We start from the raw sequence: 14,583 nt of genomic DNA on the forward strand, positions 1-14,583 counted from the left end.
TTAGTAGGACTGAGCAGGAGAAAAGAGCAAGAGGGCTGTGATGTGCTGTTGGCAGCTTCAGTTCGGTTGACATCGTTCACAGAACGTAGGTGTGTTTTTCGATTGGTAGCAACATGTGCTGTTGGGTGCGGCTATGTGTGGTTTATTTCACTGTGGTGTAGTGAAGTGCATGTGATTTGTTGTGCTGTAGAGGTATGGTTGCGTTTAGTTCAGAGTTTGAGGGGTGTAAGCAGAAGGAGGAGGGCTCCTAGACCGGGAATACTCCCTCAGGATTATCCATCCATTAGGGAGGCTTCTCATCAAGAGGTGGTGGCAAGGGATGGATGGGGTGAAAAATGCTCAACTTCTTGAGTGGGGGCTTCAAGCGTAGTTGCCACACATCCTGGTTGCCTTATATCCGGTACGTGGTGCATGGACACACCCAGTCTCCCTAGACTCTCATGCCGTCTGACCCAGCGGTGTGGGGGAGCCGGCGTGGTTAGCGTAAAATGAAAGTACCCATTGCTGTACAAACCAATACTGGAGTTGCGACTGCTCCGAGGTTTGGCACACGTCACCTCCCCAAAAAAGATTTTCAGCTGGGAATAGAGTAGAGTCACGTCCTTCCCACGAAATATCTAAAAAAGGGAAGAGGAAAAACAGAGAAGAAAATATGAGACTTGTGAACTTAGGGATCAGATAGGACATGCCAACCAATATAGCGCCAAACAGAAGCAAGTGCTTCTTCACTGCCTTCGACTCACCTTGGCCACAAAGGTGCCTCCATTCTTCAGCACATGGGTGGTAATATTCAGGGCCTGGATGAGGGGAGGAAAACAAAAGGTTGAGATCTCAGGCACCACTGGAAACTGAAGCACGTAGCAGTCAGCCATGGCATCCATGATTGTTAGGGGTGTTTTGATTGTTCACTGTGTTTAGGTTTAAAATGATTATTGTCCACACAGTTCACCCTACCAGACACCAGACAGTGCGTTTCAGAAACTGCAGATGAAGAGGCTGTGAAATGGGGAACATCCAGGCATTGGGCTCAGGATACCTATTGACAGGTTTATTTTCTGTGTAGTCTGGGAGAGGCCTCGTGGGTCCTCAGGATCTTAGAATGCAAGCTGAATTGCAAAAAAGGCAAGTGCTTTGATCAGAAACACTGTACACGAGGGCAACAACGAGTCGAGCAATACCCAATCAAGTACTTTACATGAGTTCACTTCAAAGTAATAATAGAGCTGGTGGGTGGGGTGGGAAGAGAATAGGGTTAATATGGACTGGAGACAACACAGACTGACCAGAGGAATTGTGTATGATAGGTACACGATCTGTAGGGAACCCCTTGTTGTGGTTGCTGGTCTGAGGGTTGTAGGGTTGCAGCAAACTGTCGCAAAAACAAGCGCCAAACATGACAGCATAATATGTATACTAATGCATTTGCTTTTACAGAAATGTCCTCACCTGCTACCAAACATTGGGAAATGCTGCCACCATCTGGTACAATGTAAAATTGCAGAAACTTAAAATAGAATTTGTACGCAAACGGCACTCATTTATTTCTAAAGCTTTTCATTAAACACTACACCACCCAAGTACTGTATCTGAACTGTAGGGAAGAGCCACGGCAGAATTCCTGACGGTAAGTGGGCGTGCTCTTGCGGAGTCAAGGGGTAATTCAGAAGGTGGTCCTCGAATCCAATTTTCATTAAAAAATTCAATTTACTAGTACTACTCAATATTAGCGCTACATAACGCTTGATCAACTTTTTAATGCAGGTTGTAATGTGGGGGTGGGCCTAGTCCAGGTCAGGCCCCGGAGCGCACAGAGACACACGACACTGGTATTCTGCTTATCATATCTCTTTTCAAACCAACCATAAACAGAATATAGTTACTTATCACAGAACATTAACATTTTTTTTCTTCTCTTAAATTCAACACATTAAACTCAAACACACAGATATCACAGTTCAACGATACCACTTGAAGAACTGCACCAACGGGTGCCCTCCATCCTCAGGGAAAGTCCACTTCAAAGTCCTGCAGATAGGTGGGCCGCTGGCGGCGTTCTCTTACAAGCTATCTCCTTTCCCCTCCTGGGTCATCCTCCGCCGAGGTCAGTCCTCCTCCTTGGTCGGGAGGGCTGTCTCCCCCGTCGCTGGACGTTGGGCCCTCCTGGCTCGTCTCTTCTCTTGCGCGGTCCGCATGTAGCCACCTCTGGGTGGAGTCGGTCCCCCGGCCTCGCTCAGGGCTCAACTCTGGGGACTGTCACAGCTTCCTGAAGAAGCACAGAGTTCCTGGTCACTGTCGTATTTCTGTCTCACGCTGTTCTCATTGACCCATTAGTGTCCACCACCTTGAGGGGAGCAGGCTCATGAGGCAGGGACAGTTTCCCTCGCACATTTCTTGTTCGCACCAGTACCCGATCGCCTATTTCAAAACGGTTGCTTTGCAAATTCCTGCGGTCGTTCACCCTCTCATTTGCCCTTCTCCTTCCTTCAGCTACTGCGGCATCATCAATGATCCCAGGTGAGCGTGGCAGGTGGTGGGGGAGAAATCTGCGTAGGCAAAGTTGAAATAGTGCTTCAGCGGGGGCCACCCCTGTGGAGCAATGAGGGGTGTTGCACGATACTCCGCCAAAAACTGGTATAGGGTGCGTTTCTCACACTCCCCTTGCCCGTGAGCTATCCGGAAGACTTTGTTCAATGTTCTCATGATTTTTTCGACATCCCCGTTTGCTCTCAGCTACAGTGGCGTGATTTTTCGGTGGGAAACACTGCGGTCGTGCAAGTATTCTGCTAACCCTCTACCTTGAAAGGGAGGTCCGTTATCGGAGTATATTTCAACTGGGAGTCCATGCGTTGCAAATATCCTTTCCAGCGCTGGGATTACGTCTTCTAGGGCTGTGGATTCAACAAACTCGACTAACGCGTATCTTCATCACTGATCTACAAGGACCACAAAATGGTTGTCTCGACAGGTCGACACGAAATCCATGTGCATCGTGCCCCAAGGCACAAAGCTCCTGTCCATATACTCAATCCGGGGTTCTCGTCTGTGCGGCAGCAATGCCTGACACCACACACAGTTGCAGACAAATTCCTCCACCCGTTTTTCTAGTCCCGGGAACAACACCTTCATGCAGAGCCGGGCCTTGGCAATGCCCTGGTGACCTTTGTGTGCCAGTTCTAACCCCTGGCCCACCAGGGTGGCAGGGACCACCAATTTTGTACCCCTCAGTACCAAGCCATCGTTCAGAAATGTGAGTTCCCCTCCCACTCTCCCCATTCACTCAAGCGCTGTCCTAGCGTCTGTGGTCCGTGCCTCAAACTTCTCAAGGACTCTCCGCCACTCCCCTTTCATTTCAGCAGTCTGGATAATTCTGAAGCATTCGTCATCGACTGACGCCTTTCGAATGTTGAATGACATGAGGTTTGGGGCCATTGTCTCAGCAATGTTGTTTATTTACTCCATCGTCTCCATCTCTTCAGTGCTCTCTGTCTTCGGGGTGGGGGTGGCGTGACAAACAGCAGCATTGGTTGAACGCAAGTTCCATATCGTATTCCTGTAGGGCAAGAAGCCACTTTTCGATTGTCGCTGGAGGTTTAGAGGAGTAGACGGTCATGTTCGGGATCAGGGGTTTATGGTCTGATGACCTTCACCGGTTTGCCGTATATGTAGAGATGGTAATGCCTGCACCCCCAGAGTACCGCCAGGGCCTTCCATTCAATTTGAGAATACCTCTGCTCAGTTGCCGAGAGTGCCCGGCTGGCTAAAGCCACTGGATGGTCCACACTGTTTTCAACTGGCTGCATAAGGATGGCCCCCAAGTCGAATGGGCTGGCGTTGACTATTATCTCTGAATCCTTTTCCAGATTGAAGAACGCCATTTTCTGCTGTCAGGGCCCCCTTAATCTCATCGAACGCGCTCTGTTCAAGCGCCATCCATCTCCATGCGCACTCTTGCCGAAACGCTCCAAAGTCTGACGACAAAGAGTTGCTAGGTTTCGTATGAACCGGCCAAAATACGTGGCCATCCCCAGAAAGCTGCGCACCTCCGATACATTTACTGGGCACAAGCTTCCTTGTTGTCCCTCACCTTTGCCGGGTCAGGGGATATGCCACCCTCTTGGAACACAAATCCCAAAAAATTCAATCTTTCTCTGCATCAGTGCGCATTTGTCCCAGTGAAGCGTGAGGCTGAGGTATTGGATGCGCTGCAATACACTTTACAGTCTCTCAAGATTCTCCTGTTCAGACCTCGCGTGTAGCAGGATATCATCGCTGATGTTAATTGCTCCTTGTAGTCCAGCAGTCCAGCCAGCACCCCTCTGATGGAATTTTAGAAAACCTCTGCGGCTGATGAGACCCCGAAGCTCAGGCATTTGTATCTGTATAGCCCTTTGTGTGTGCTGAAGGTCGTAATACACAACTCTGGATCCAGTTCGAGCTGGTGGTACCCGGCGTGGAGATCCAACTTGGAAAAGGAACAGGCACCCTGTAGGTCCGCCAGGATGTCGTCAAGGGTCAGTGTAATGTATCGCTCCCGACTGATTGCCCTGTTCGGGAGGCGCATGTCCACGCAGATGCGTATGGCATATGGCTGCTTGGGTTTTCTTGCGATCACTATGGGAGAGACCCACATAGTCGGACCCTCCACCTTCTCGATGATGTCTAGTCGGATCAGATTGTCGAGTTCTTGTTCCATGCGTTCTCTCAGGTGAAATGGCACCCTGCGATGCTTGTACCGTGTTGTCAATGTGCAGCTGCACCGGGTCTCATACGAGTTCCCCCAATTTCGGTGAACACCTTTGCATATCTAGTGAGCAGCGTCGGGACGTCCTCCAGGTTCACTCCAAACGCGAAGTTCACGATGTAAAACACCTCGGCGGCGGCGCACCCTAGTAGAGTCACCTCGCTCACTTTGGTTACAAAGAAACGGGCCTTGATCAATGTGTCCTCATGAGTGACTCGGACCACAAACGCGCCTTCCAGCGGTTGCTTCAGGCTGAATGAAAAGATACAGACGTTCGTCTTTCTTAGGGGTTATCCACTCTCTAGCTGCTGGTAGTGGTCCTCCGCCATGACGCTCACTGAAGCGCCGATCAACGCGGGTATCGGGAAGTCGCAGATGTGAATTACGCACCTTAAGTGTCGCCTTTTGGACCTTTGTAGGACCGACATGTTCGAGTTGAAAAAAACATCCTCTTCGTCTTCTTCCGGTTCCTCGGGCTCATCCTCCTCTGCCGTGGGCTGTTCGACCTGGGCAACCTTGCGCTGTGTCCTCTGCGGCGTCTGTCTCGAGGACACCGGGCCCCTTGAATGAGTTGATGGTGCTGGTGCTCTGCAGACACGCGCAAAATGGTTTGCTATGCCACAGCGACCGGACACATGTCCTTTCGCCGGACATTCTTTGGGGTGGGGCAGGTCAAACCCACAGTTAAGGCATTGGGGCTGTCCCCTCCTTTATCTTCTTTCCTGCTCCACTGTTGGCACCTGTCACTCTTTTCAAACTGCCTCTGTCCTACCGCACACGCGTCCTCAAACTTGATTGCCTTCATCGCCGAGTACATCTTGAAAGCGCAGATGTCCACTAGCTCGTGGGAGCGCCCAAGCTCCAGGATGCGCGTGAGGGCGATTCCGGGCTCACGCAGTATCTGGCATCGCAGCTTGATCTCGAGGCAGCCCTTTATGACTTGTTGTCGTATCTCGTGCTACATGTCCGGCCAGGCACACGCCACTGACATGCGACACAGCCTGCGTTGAAAAGCGTCAAGAGATTCACCTTCTTTCTGCACAGCAGTCCTCATGAGGGTCCCCTCACAGTTCACGTTTGCCATGGGTGCAAAGAACTCAAGCAGGGTTGCTTTGGCCACTGCGAACGAGTTGTCCACGGGTCGCAGGGTCTCAAAAGTATTGTGTACCGCCAGACCGGCTGAGTACATACAGCATGATGGATGTCATGGTCTTGTCGTCATCCTCACCGGTGGCCTTGAAGAACATATCCAACCTCTTCACCCATGCAATCCAATGGGGACCCAACCAAGACTGGGCACCCGAAATGTCAAACACCTGTAACAGGGCGAGTTGTGCCGACGAGCGTGGCAGCCTGCAGTGCTTCTTCATCCGCCATGTCCACGTGCTGTGGTGGTGTCTCGAATATGTAGGCCCAGGGCCAACTGGCGATGTATTCACCAGCATAGTAGTAGCTTTGGGGTCAGGACGCACAAGCACTCACCTCCTGAGCTGCAACCCTGCCCAACGTTGGCCTCCTGGGAGGCAGCTGGGCGCACAGGCACTCCTCCGAGGAGCCGCAACCCATAATGACGTTGGCAGTGCGTGGCACTGTATTGGTGGCAATGCATGGCGCTGAAAGGAGTGTTGGGGCTGGCTTGTCCCGTCCCTGATACTGGTGGCACCCGGTGCCCAGTGATGGGGGGGTCCTTCCAGAGAAGGATGTGAGCATATATACATATTTTTTTTTCTCGAGTGGGCTGCCCCTCACCCTCTGTGCACAGGCCTGCCTGGCGAGTGCTACGGCTTAGAGGGAAACACAGAGGGCCTGTGGGAGAAGCTTGCAGCTTCGCTGGGTTTACCGACAGTAAAAGTAATCCTGCCACTTAGCAGGCACAGCAGCAGCGGGCTGTAGGTAGTGGGGAGATCCCACCTCATCACCAATGTAATGTCGGGGGTGGGCCTGGTCCAGGTCAGGCCACGGAGCGCACAGAGACACACGGACACCGGTGTTATGCTTATCCCTTAATTGGCTTGACACGTGGCTGCCCTCGCAGTCTCTTAAAGGGACATAACACTGATCAGCATTAAATCGGTTATCAAGCGTATATAACAAAAATTCCACCCACAAACGAAACCGGTAGAATTGCCTTCTGCCGTCACCGGAATTTTGTGCGCGAAGCGGGATATTTCTGCCGTCACGGTTTTATGCCTGTACTTGTGAGATTCACGCGCCATTGCTCGAGTTAATTCCGCAAACCTTTTCAATGGTGCAACGGCATGTTCCGTGCACTATTGTGAGATTTGGCCCTTGCAAACATTCGGCGGCGCACCGAAACGTTTCGCGGCATTACGAATGGTTCTGTCTCGCAGCACTAAGCGCATGATTATGAAATGTGCGTCCCACATGCTGAAATGTGAGAATTGCACAGGTCATGTGAAATACATAGAGCTTGCACGGTGGGGCTTGGGCCAGCCTAAGCCCCACCTAGGGCTCTGGTCTAACGCCTGTGATGTCGTCACTTACATAAAACTTCTCCGTCAGGGGGAGTAGGACAGGGTGTCACAGAAAGGGGAGGGGCGGGAGGCGGACGTCAGTTACAGTTGGGAGATGAAAATTCGAGTGTCAGCCAAATCCAGCACGCAGTGTCACTGGAGAGCAGACGCGAAGGCCGCGCCCCAAAGTACGGTGTATGAGGAGCCCGGGCATCCAGAGCAGGCACAAGGCTACCTCTGCCTACCAGAGGAGAGCAAAGGGGAAGAATATCCCCGCCTAGTCTCCAGTTCACCGTCCAGGCATATGAGCTGCCATCTCTGCCCACGGAAATGCGCTGGCAGGAAAGATCCATTTGTTTGAAACTAACTTTGCATGAAATCGATTTCAAGCCCAGTCCGGAAACTACTGCGCATGAACACGTGGGCACGAGATTACAGACCACGCGGCCTGCAAAATCCTAAGGATAACAAACGGCAACAACATTTGAACACACGTGGGGAAGGAGAGTGCTGGACAACACGTGGCCTGCCCAAAAGTGAACCATGCATGCTACTTTGCACACCACCACACAGCAGCATCAGTTTTCAACACATTGGGGATGTGAAATCCTCGACTACCGTCATGGCTGATCTATACCAAAAAAAAAAAAAAAAGGAGACACAAAATATCTGGGGATGACACACTGACTGTTCCACTCATACCAGTTCAAGAATTGCCCACTAGAATGCAGGACAGCATCATCACACAATTACCTACAAATTTCGACCTCACAAGAGTCCAGCAGCCTGGGCACTCGCTGGAAGAGATGGATAAGGGACTTTGAGATATGTGTCAAGGCAATAGGGCCCATAGATGAAGAAAAGAAACAGTCTCCTCAAACTATCTATTGGTTCCAATGTCAGAGATATAGTGGATGAGCTGCCCATAGACACCACAGATACATATATGTGAGCCTCAAAGCTACACTAACTGACTATTTCACCCCGCACACAATCGTGGACTCTGAGAGGCACGTGTTCCTCGCAACTAAACAAGTCAAGGGGGAATCTATGGAAGCTTTTGTGATGTGACTGAGGTTGAAGATGAACCACTGCAACTTCAATAATTACTCCAATGAGGAGGCATAGCACTCGCCGATCATATTCGGATGCAAATGCGCAGACTTTAGGAAATCCTGCGACTCGCTCGCTCGGACGCAGCATTAGCATCCCCAGTTGAAGGTTTGGGCGAGATAAAGATCATACAGGGCAAATGTGAAAGCGTCAACAAGCTGGTGAGTGCAACCAAAGGCAATGGTGAACCGTTCTATTACAGATGCAGATTCAAATTTCTGCACAAAGGTCCATGCCCAGCCATAGGCCAAGTGTTCAGCCTGTGGGAGAGAATCATTTCAAAGTGGTATGCCGCATGTATCACAGCCAAATGAGAGGCGAAGTAACCCGAGGGAAGTCAACACAAGGAAAAGTAAGAGTAGTACAAAGCCCCACCAGGGCCCCCAGCCAGATTTACGAACCTCCACCACGCAAGGAAGAAAAATCAGAGAGAAGACCCGACAGAACGTCAGGAGACTGGCAGGACAGCAAACCACTGTTATCAAGATCAAGGAGGCGACCCCGCAGATACATACGCTATATGGTTGAGCACTTGCAATCTGACAGCAGATCCAGTGCATCTTCAGAGGAAGACACCAGACGGAGCGAGAAACAGCGAGAAGAACCAAAAAGAAAGGGATACCTATATGCTCTGGGGAACCCGACGGCGAAGGAACACAGCCCAGCACTCATCATGCAAGTAAACAAAATGGCTGCCGATTTCTTAGTGGACACGGGAGCAACTGTGAACGTGGAAGCAAGGAAGTATACGACAGCATATTGCATGCCTCGCATCTCCAACCAGCAAAATCCCAAATCTACCCATACGGATCAAAGACATCACTACCATGCAAAGGGTATTTTACGGCGTTGTGCAGCCACAAAGGACAATCAAAGAAAATCCCAATGCACGTGTTGCAAGCAGCCACAGAAAGCGGATGTATACTGAGCTACAAAGCAGCCATCGACATGGGCCTCATCCAAGTTTTATACAGACTCATGGTTCACAAGTACCTCGACCCTACCACAAAATGTGAACAATTATTCCCAGCATTATTTAAGGGCTTCGGAAAACTAGAGGGACGTCAAATCGAACTCCACATTGACCAAAAGTTCCTCCCGTAGCACAACACTATTGAGGAATTCCTATAAATATACAAAAACAAGTTGAAGAAGAACTCCTTGAGGCAGGACATTATCGGACCGGCGGAAGGGCCCACCCCATCAGTGTCCCCCATTGTCCCTGTGCCCAACAAGGACTCAACAGACAGACGTGCGTCGCCAAATGAAGCCATACTCCGGGAACGCCAGCAAGCCCCACGCATAACCGATATGGTACATCTACTAAATAGCACAACTATATTCTCCAAGCAAGACCTCAACAAGGGATATCATCAGCTAGAACTAAACAAGGCTTCCAGGTATATCACTACGTTCACCACCTTTATGGCCTTTTATAGAAACAAACGCCTCAGCTTCTTCCTCTGCAGCCGACATGTTTCAATCCGAAATCAACGTCATTAAGCAAATACCAAACTGCTTGAACTATAGTGATGACATTCTAGTTTTCGGACAAGACTAGGAACAGCACGATAATACGCTCACAAGGGTATGCATGAGCCTTGACGAAGCCAGACTCACATTGAACAAGGACAAATGCGAATTTAGAAAACAGACTCTGATTTTATGGCCACATATTCTCGTCAAATGGAATGACCCCAGATCCCGAAAAAGTCACAGCCCTCACAGATGCTGAACCACCCAAAAATATATCTGACCTGCGCTCGTTCCTCAGGCTAGCCAGTTACTATTCCCGCTACATACAATATTTCACCTACATCAGCGAACCCCTCAGAACTCTGACAAAACAGAACACAAACTTTGTATGGACAGAGAACTGCCAACAGGCAATCCAGTCAAACAAACAACGCATATCGGATGCCAGGAACATAATTCCAAACGAGAAACAGAGCTAATTGTGGATGCCAGCCCAGTAGGCCTACGTGCCATTCTAACACAATTTCACACTAAAGACAGCCAAGCAAGACATGTCATACGCCAGCAGGAGCCTCTTCAAGGTGGAACAGGCCTAGTCTCTAGCTGAAAAGGAAGAGTTGGCGGTGGTGTGGGCATTTGAGCATTTTCACCTTTTGCTATACGGAAAACCATTCACAGTTGTCACAGACCATCAGGCACTGCTATTCATTTACGGAAATCTACAAGCGAAAATGCCACCGAGAATTGCGAGGTGGGCTCTAAGAATACAGGATTACAGTTTCAACATAGTTTCAACATAATCCACAGACCCGGCAAAGACCACAACCCTGTAGACTTCCTCTCGAGTCACCCCTGCAAGGAATCCCAGCCCGATCATTCCAACGCGGACCAATACATCCATTATGTTGCGCACAGAAACACACCAAAAGGTCTAGATCAGCATCAGATTGCACAGGAAACTGACAACGACCAAGGACTACAAATCATCCTTGGATGTCTAGAAACCAGACATTGGAAGCAAGCCCGACAGGTGGGTGACAACACCTGTGAAGAAACAAAACTGCCTGATAGCCGTAAAGGATGTAATAGCTAAGACAGAAGGATTACTACTCAAGGGAACAAAAATAGTAATCCCCAGAAAATGACGACGAAAGGTGCTGGAACTAACTCGTGAGGGCCACAGAGGCATAGTACCCACAAAAAGGATGCTCAGGCAAAAACTATGGTTTCCACATCTAGATTCGCAGGTAGAAGATCTTCTCAAGCACTGTCCCACCTGTGCAGTCATCAACCCACAAACGAGACCAGAACCCCTATGTAAGACAACCCTCCTGGAAAAAACCTGGGACGAAATTGCAGTGGACTTCTTCGGACCCTTGGAAGGGGGGTGATTACATACTGGTTGCATTAGACGAATACTCCCGCTTCCCAGACGTACAACTAGTGGTGTCCACATCTGCATTTTAACACTATTGCTGCACTTGACAGAATGTTTGCCACATATGGCATCCCAAAGATTCTGAAGTCTGACAAAGGGCCCCTGTTCACGGGACAAGACTTCAAAAGATTCTCTGAATACATGGGCTTCATACATAAGAGAGTAACGCCATTGTGGCCCCAAGCAAACGGCACAGTAGAACGTTTCATGAGTAATGTAAAGATAAACATACAAATCGCCCGACTAACCGGGGAGCTTGTGGAAAAGATGCTATACCAGCTGTTACGGGATTATCGAAACACCCCGCACAGCACTACAGGGAAGACACCATCCAAAGTCATGCTTTGAAGAAACATAAGAACAAGACTACCCCACGTGACCAGCCTTGAAGAAAGATATGGGGGAGATGCTAAGATGCAAGAACAGGACTCCAGAAACAACGAAAGCTAAACAGATGGGCTGATGAAGACCGCAGAGCCAGGCCCAACGACCTAGAACCTGGAGACATTGTCATAGCACGGCAAACCAAAAGCAGAAAGAGCAGGTCTGCGTTCGGCGAAGAGCCATTAACGGTGACTCAAGAGAAAGGGTCTCATCATGGCAGAGGGTGACAAAAAAGTATCACCAGAAATTCCTCACTCTTCAGGCGAATGCCAGGCATCATCCCGTCCAATGACCACTCAGATGCCGCAATCACTGAGTGGGGTTCATCTTATGAAGGAGATGGAGAGGACTCATGCGAAGACGCAGCCCCGTCATACCAAGAGGTCAGTGAAGAACATCAGGTCCTGAAACCTCAGAGAACTTGAAATAGGCCAGAGACTAATTGAAGAAATTAACTAGAGGCGTCATCATGTTTAGTACCGGGGGGTGTGATCTCGTCACATACACAAGACTCCCCCCATCACGTGGAGGAGGACAGGCTGTCATGGGAAGGGGAGGGGTGGGAGGCGGGAACAGGACGTCAGTTACAGTTGGCAGTTGAAAGAATAAAGGCTGTTGAACCTTCCTCCCGTCTCTGCCTCTCATTGCACGTATGCATGTGGGAGGCCGTGTGGGCCTTGACTAAGACAGTCCACAAAGGACTTTACAACACCCCCCTCTTGGGCCAGTGCCTGCCTAAAGCAAGGGCCTGCCACGAGCCCCACCCGTTGTTCGTCCACTCCTACCATAAAAAAACTAAACTTTATTTTTTTATTTTTATTTTTTTTTTAAAAAAGGACGCACTCGCGCCTGCTTTTATTTCAGCCTGACTGCCAGCATCATTAGGGGCAAAGCATGATAGAAAGCAGACCAGCGCCGGCTCAAGGTGCGGCTGCAGCAGCCCCCCCCTTCCAGTTCAGTGTCATGTAATTAGGTTTACATGGCATTGCGCTTGAGGCAAGGTCTGGCCCAGCGCCTTTTAAAGAACACCAGGCGCAGTGCTTAAACACAGTTTAAAGAACAGCAGCGGCATTTTAAGTATCAGCTGAACAAAAGAACTGAGCCCCCAGTTAGTCTGTATTTTTATTTTATTTGTATTTTATTGAATTTATACAGCCCTTTAATCCAAAGTGCTTTACATGAGAACAAGTAACATACAGCAAGCATAAGATGCCAATTAAATCACAACTCGAAAAACAGTATAAAGAACAATTTACAATATTGCAGAGGTGAGGAGGGAGTAGGGAGGGCAGAGGAGTGCAAGGGAATAGTAGATGTTAGTGGAGGTACGAACGGGAGTAAGAGGGAATGCAAGAATGTGTGAGGAAGAAGAGAGGAAAAAGTAAGGCTAGATGAGAGCAGGGGGTATGGAGGAAGGAGGTAGCTAGGATGGAGAGGGTAAGGAAGAGCAGGAGTAAGAGGTGAGAAGAGGGGTAGGGAGAAGGAGAGAAACGTACGGTATTAGGGAGGTGAGTGAAAGAACATTTTAGAGAAGAGCGAAAGGAAGGTTAGGAGGGAGAAGAGCAGATTTGTATTTGTGGTGGGGCGCACAAATCTCACACAGGGCACGATGGCAGACAAGCGCAGAAGCTAATTTCAAATGCAATATCGGTAGCTATACTTGCATGAATCATATATAGAAGGGGTGAAGTATAGCTACCAATATTGCATTTGAAATCTGCTTTCTCGCTGGTCTGCCATTTTTTATTTTATTCCATTGGTCACTTGTTAGGCGCTTATACAATTAACAAAACTGTTTCAAAGCGCCCACAGGGCAAACAGGATGGGGACAGAGGAAGGTAGACATGAATTACAGCAATTATAAATAATTAAATTAAAAATACAAACAAATAATGAGAATAAGGGAAGGGGAGACAAACCTACTATGCCTTGCGAGTTTTTGGAACGTGCAAGTGCAGAGCCCCATTGTGCCCTGTGCAAGATTTGTGTGCCCACGGATGCCTGGATGAAGTTGGAATCTGGGCTGGGGCAGCTAGATGGAATGTGTGTTCATCTCATTGCCACTACTGTGAGGGGAAATATGTTTGGGCCATGTTTGTTAAAATATGTTCACAGATTGGTGGTTATTGGGCAGTGATATTAGTGGCATCATTACGATTGTATGCTACACACCACCTACTTGGAAAGAGGAGCAATTTGTGCTGATGCAGATTGATTGAATGCATGCTAATGCAATACTTAATACATTGCACTAGTGGATACAGTTTACTCATTTTAATAACCACCATTTTGTCGCAAGCAAAATGTGTTTGGGGCATGCTCTGTAATGTTTTCATAGGCTAGTGGTTGTAGCAAGCACTGTGCTTATGTGAAGCTTTGATTAAAGGGTGTGTGCTAAGATGCACAGTGCTTTCATGAAAACAAACCCGAAAACAATTTCCAATAAAAGGGAATTTGGGTGAAGCCAGCAGCTGCGCTCCGGGAGGGCGAGGTGCCAGGTGCCGTCACCTTTGTTTGCCCCTCAGCTACCTCTGTGCGCACCACCACCGTTCATATTTTGTGGACTTTCATTGAGATTTTTACTTGGCTGTGATGATGCCAGGAGTGGATGTTGGCGAGGGTGGGACTTCCCCACACCCTTCTCAGGCCCTTGCATACGAGAAGTGCAGCCCTGACTCGGTCAGCCTGCAGCAGTTTCCTTCCGGTGTTAACGTGAAGAAAGCAATATGCGTTTCTCTCTCATCTGAAGGGAGATGGTTTGGAGAAAGCGTTTTGTGTAGCCATTTCCCGGGCTCGGCCCTGGTTCGACCCGACCCATGAAATCTCTGGCTCCCCAACTCTAGAAATACATAAAAGAAAAATAGCATGCCCGAAACAAAAGCGGTGGAATCCGCTGGAGGGAAGCTTGTTCTTTGCTTCAGCGGGTTCCACCGTAAGGGGATAAGGAAAGCCAGCGT

The 14,583-nt window shown here is 49.2% G+C and overlaps 1 protein-coding gene across 2 annotated transcripts in view; it reads right to left on the reverse strand.

Moving 5' to 3' along the window:
- Positions 1 to 14,583, reverse strand: part of FTSJ1 (FtsJ RNA 2'-O-methyltransferase 1) — a 328,389-nt gene that overhangs the window by 107,667 nt on the left and 206,139 nt on the right. For both annotated transcript variants that reach the window (XM_069647552.1, XM_069647553.1), the window contains exons 7-8: positions 744 to 797; positions 515 to 617 (exon numbers count right to left, since the gene is read on the reverse strand). In XM_069647552.1, the coding sequence (XP_069503653.1) occupies positions 515 to 617; positions 744 to 797 (157 nt within the window). The remainder of the gene's footprint in view (positions 1 to 514; positions 618 to 743; positions 798 to 14,583) is intronic.

The sequence above is a fragment of the Ambystoma mexicanum genome, chromosome 2q, assembly GCF_040938575.1.
Source record: "Ambystoma mexicanum isolate Mex_15411 chromosome 2q, UKY_AmexF1_1, whole genome shotgun sequence".
Classification (NCBI taxonomy): domain Eukaryota; kingdom Metazoa; phylum Chordata; class Amphibia; order Caudata; family Ambystomatidae; genus Ambystoma; species Ambystoma mexicanum.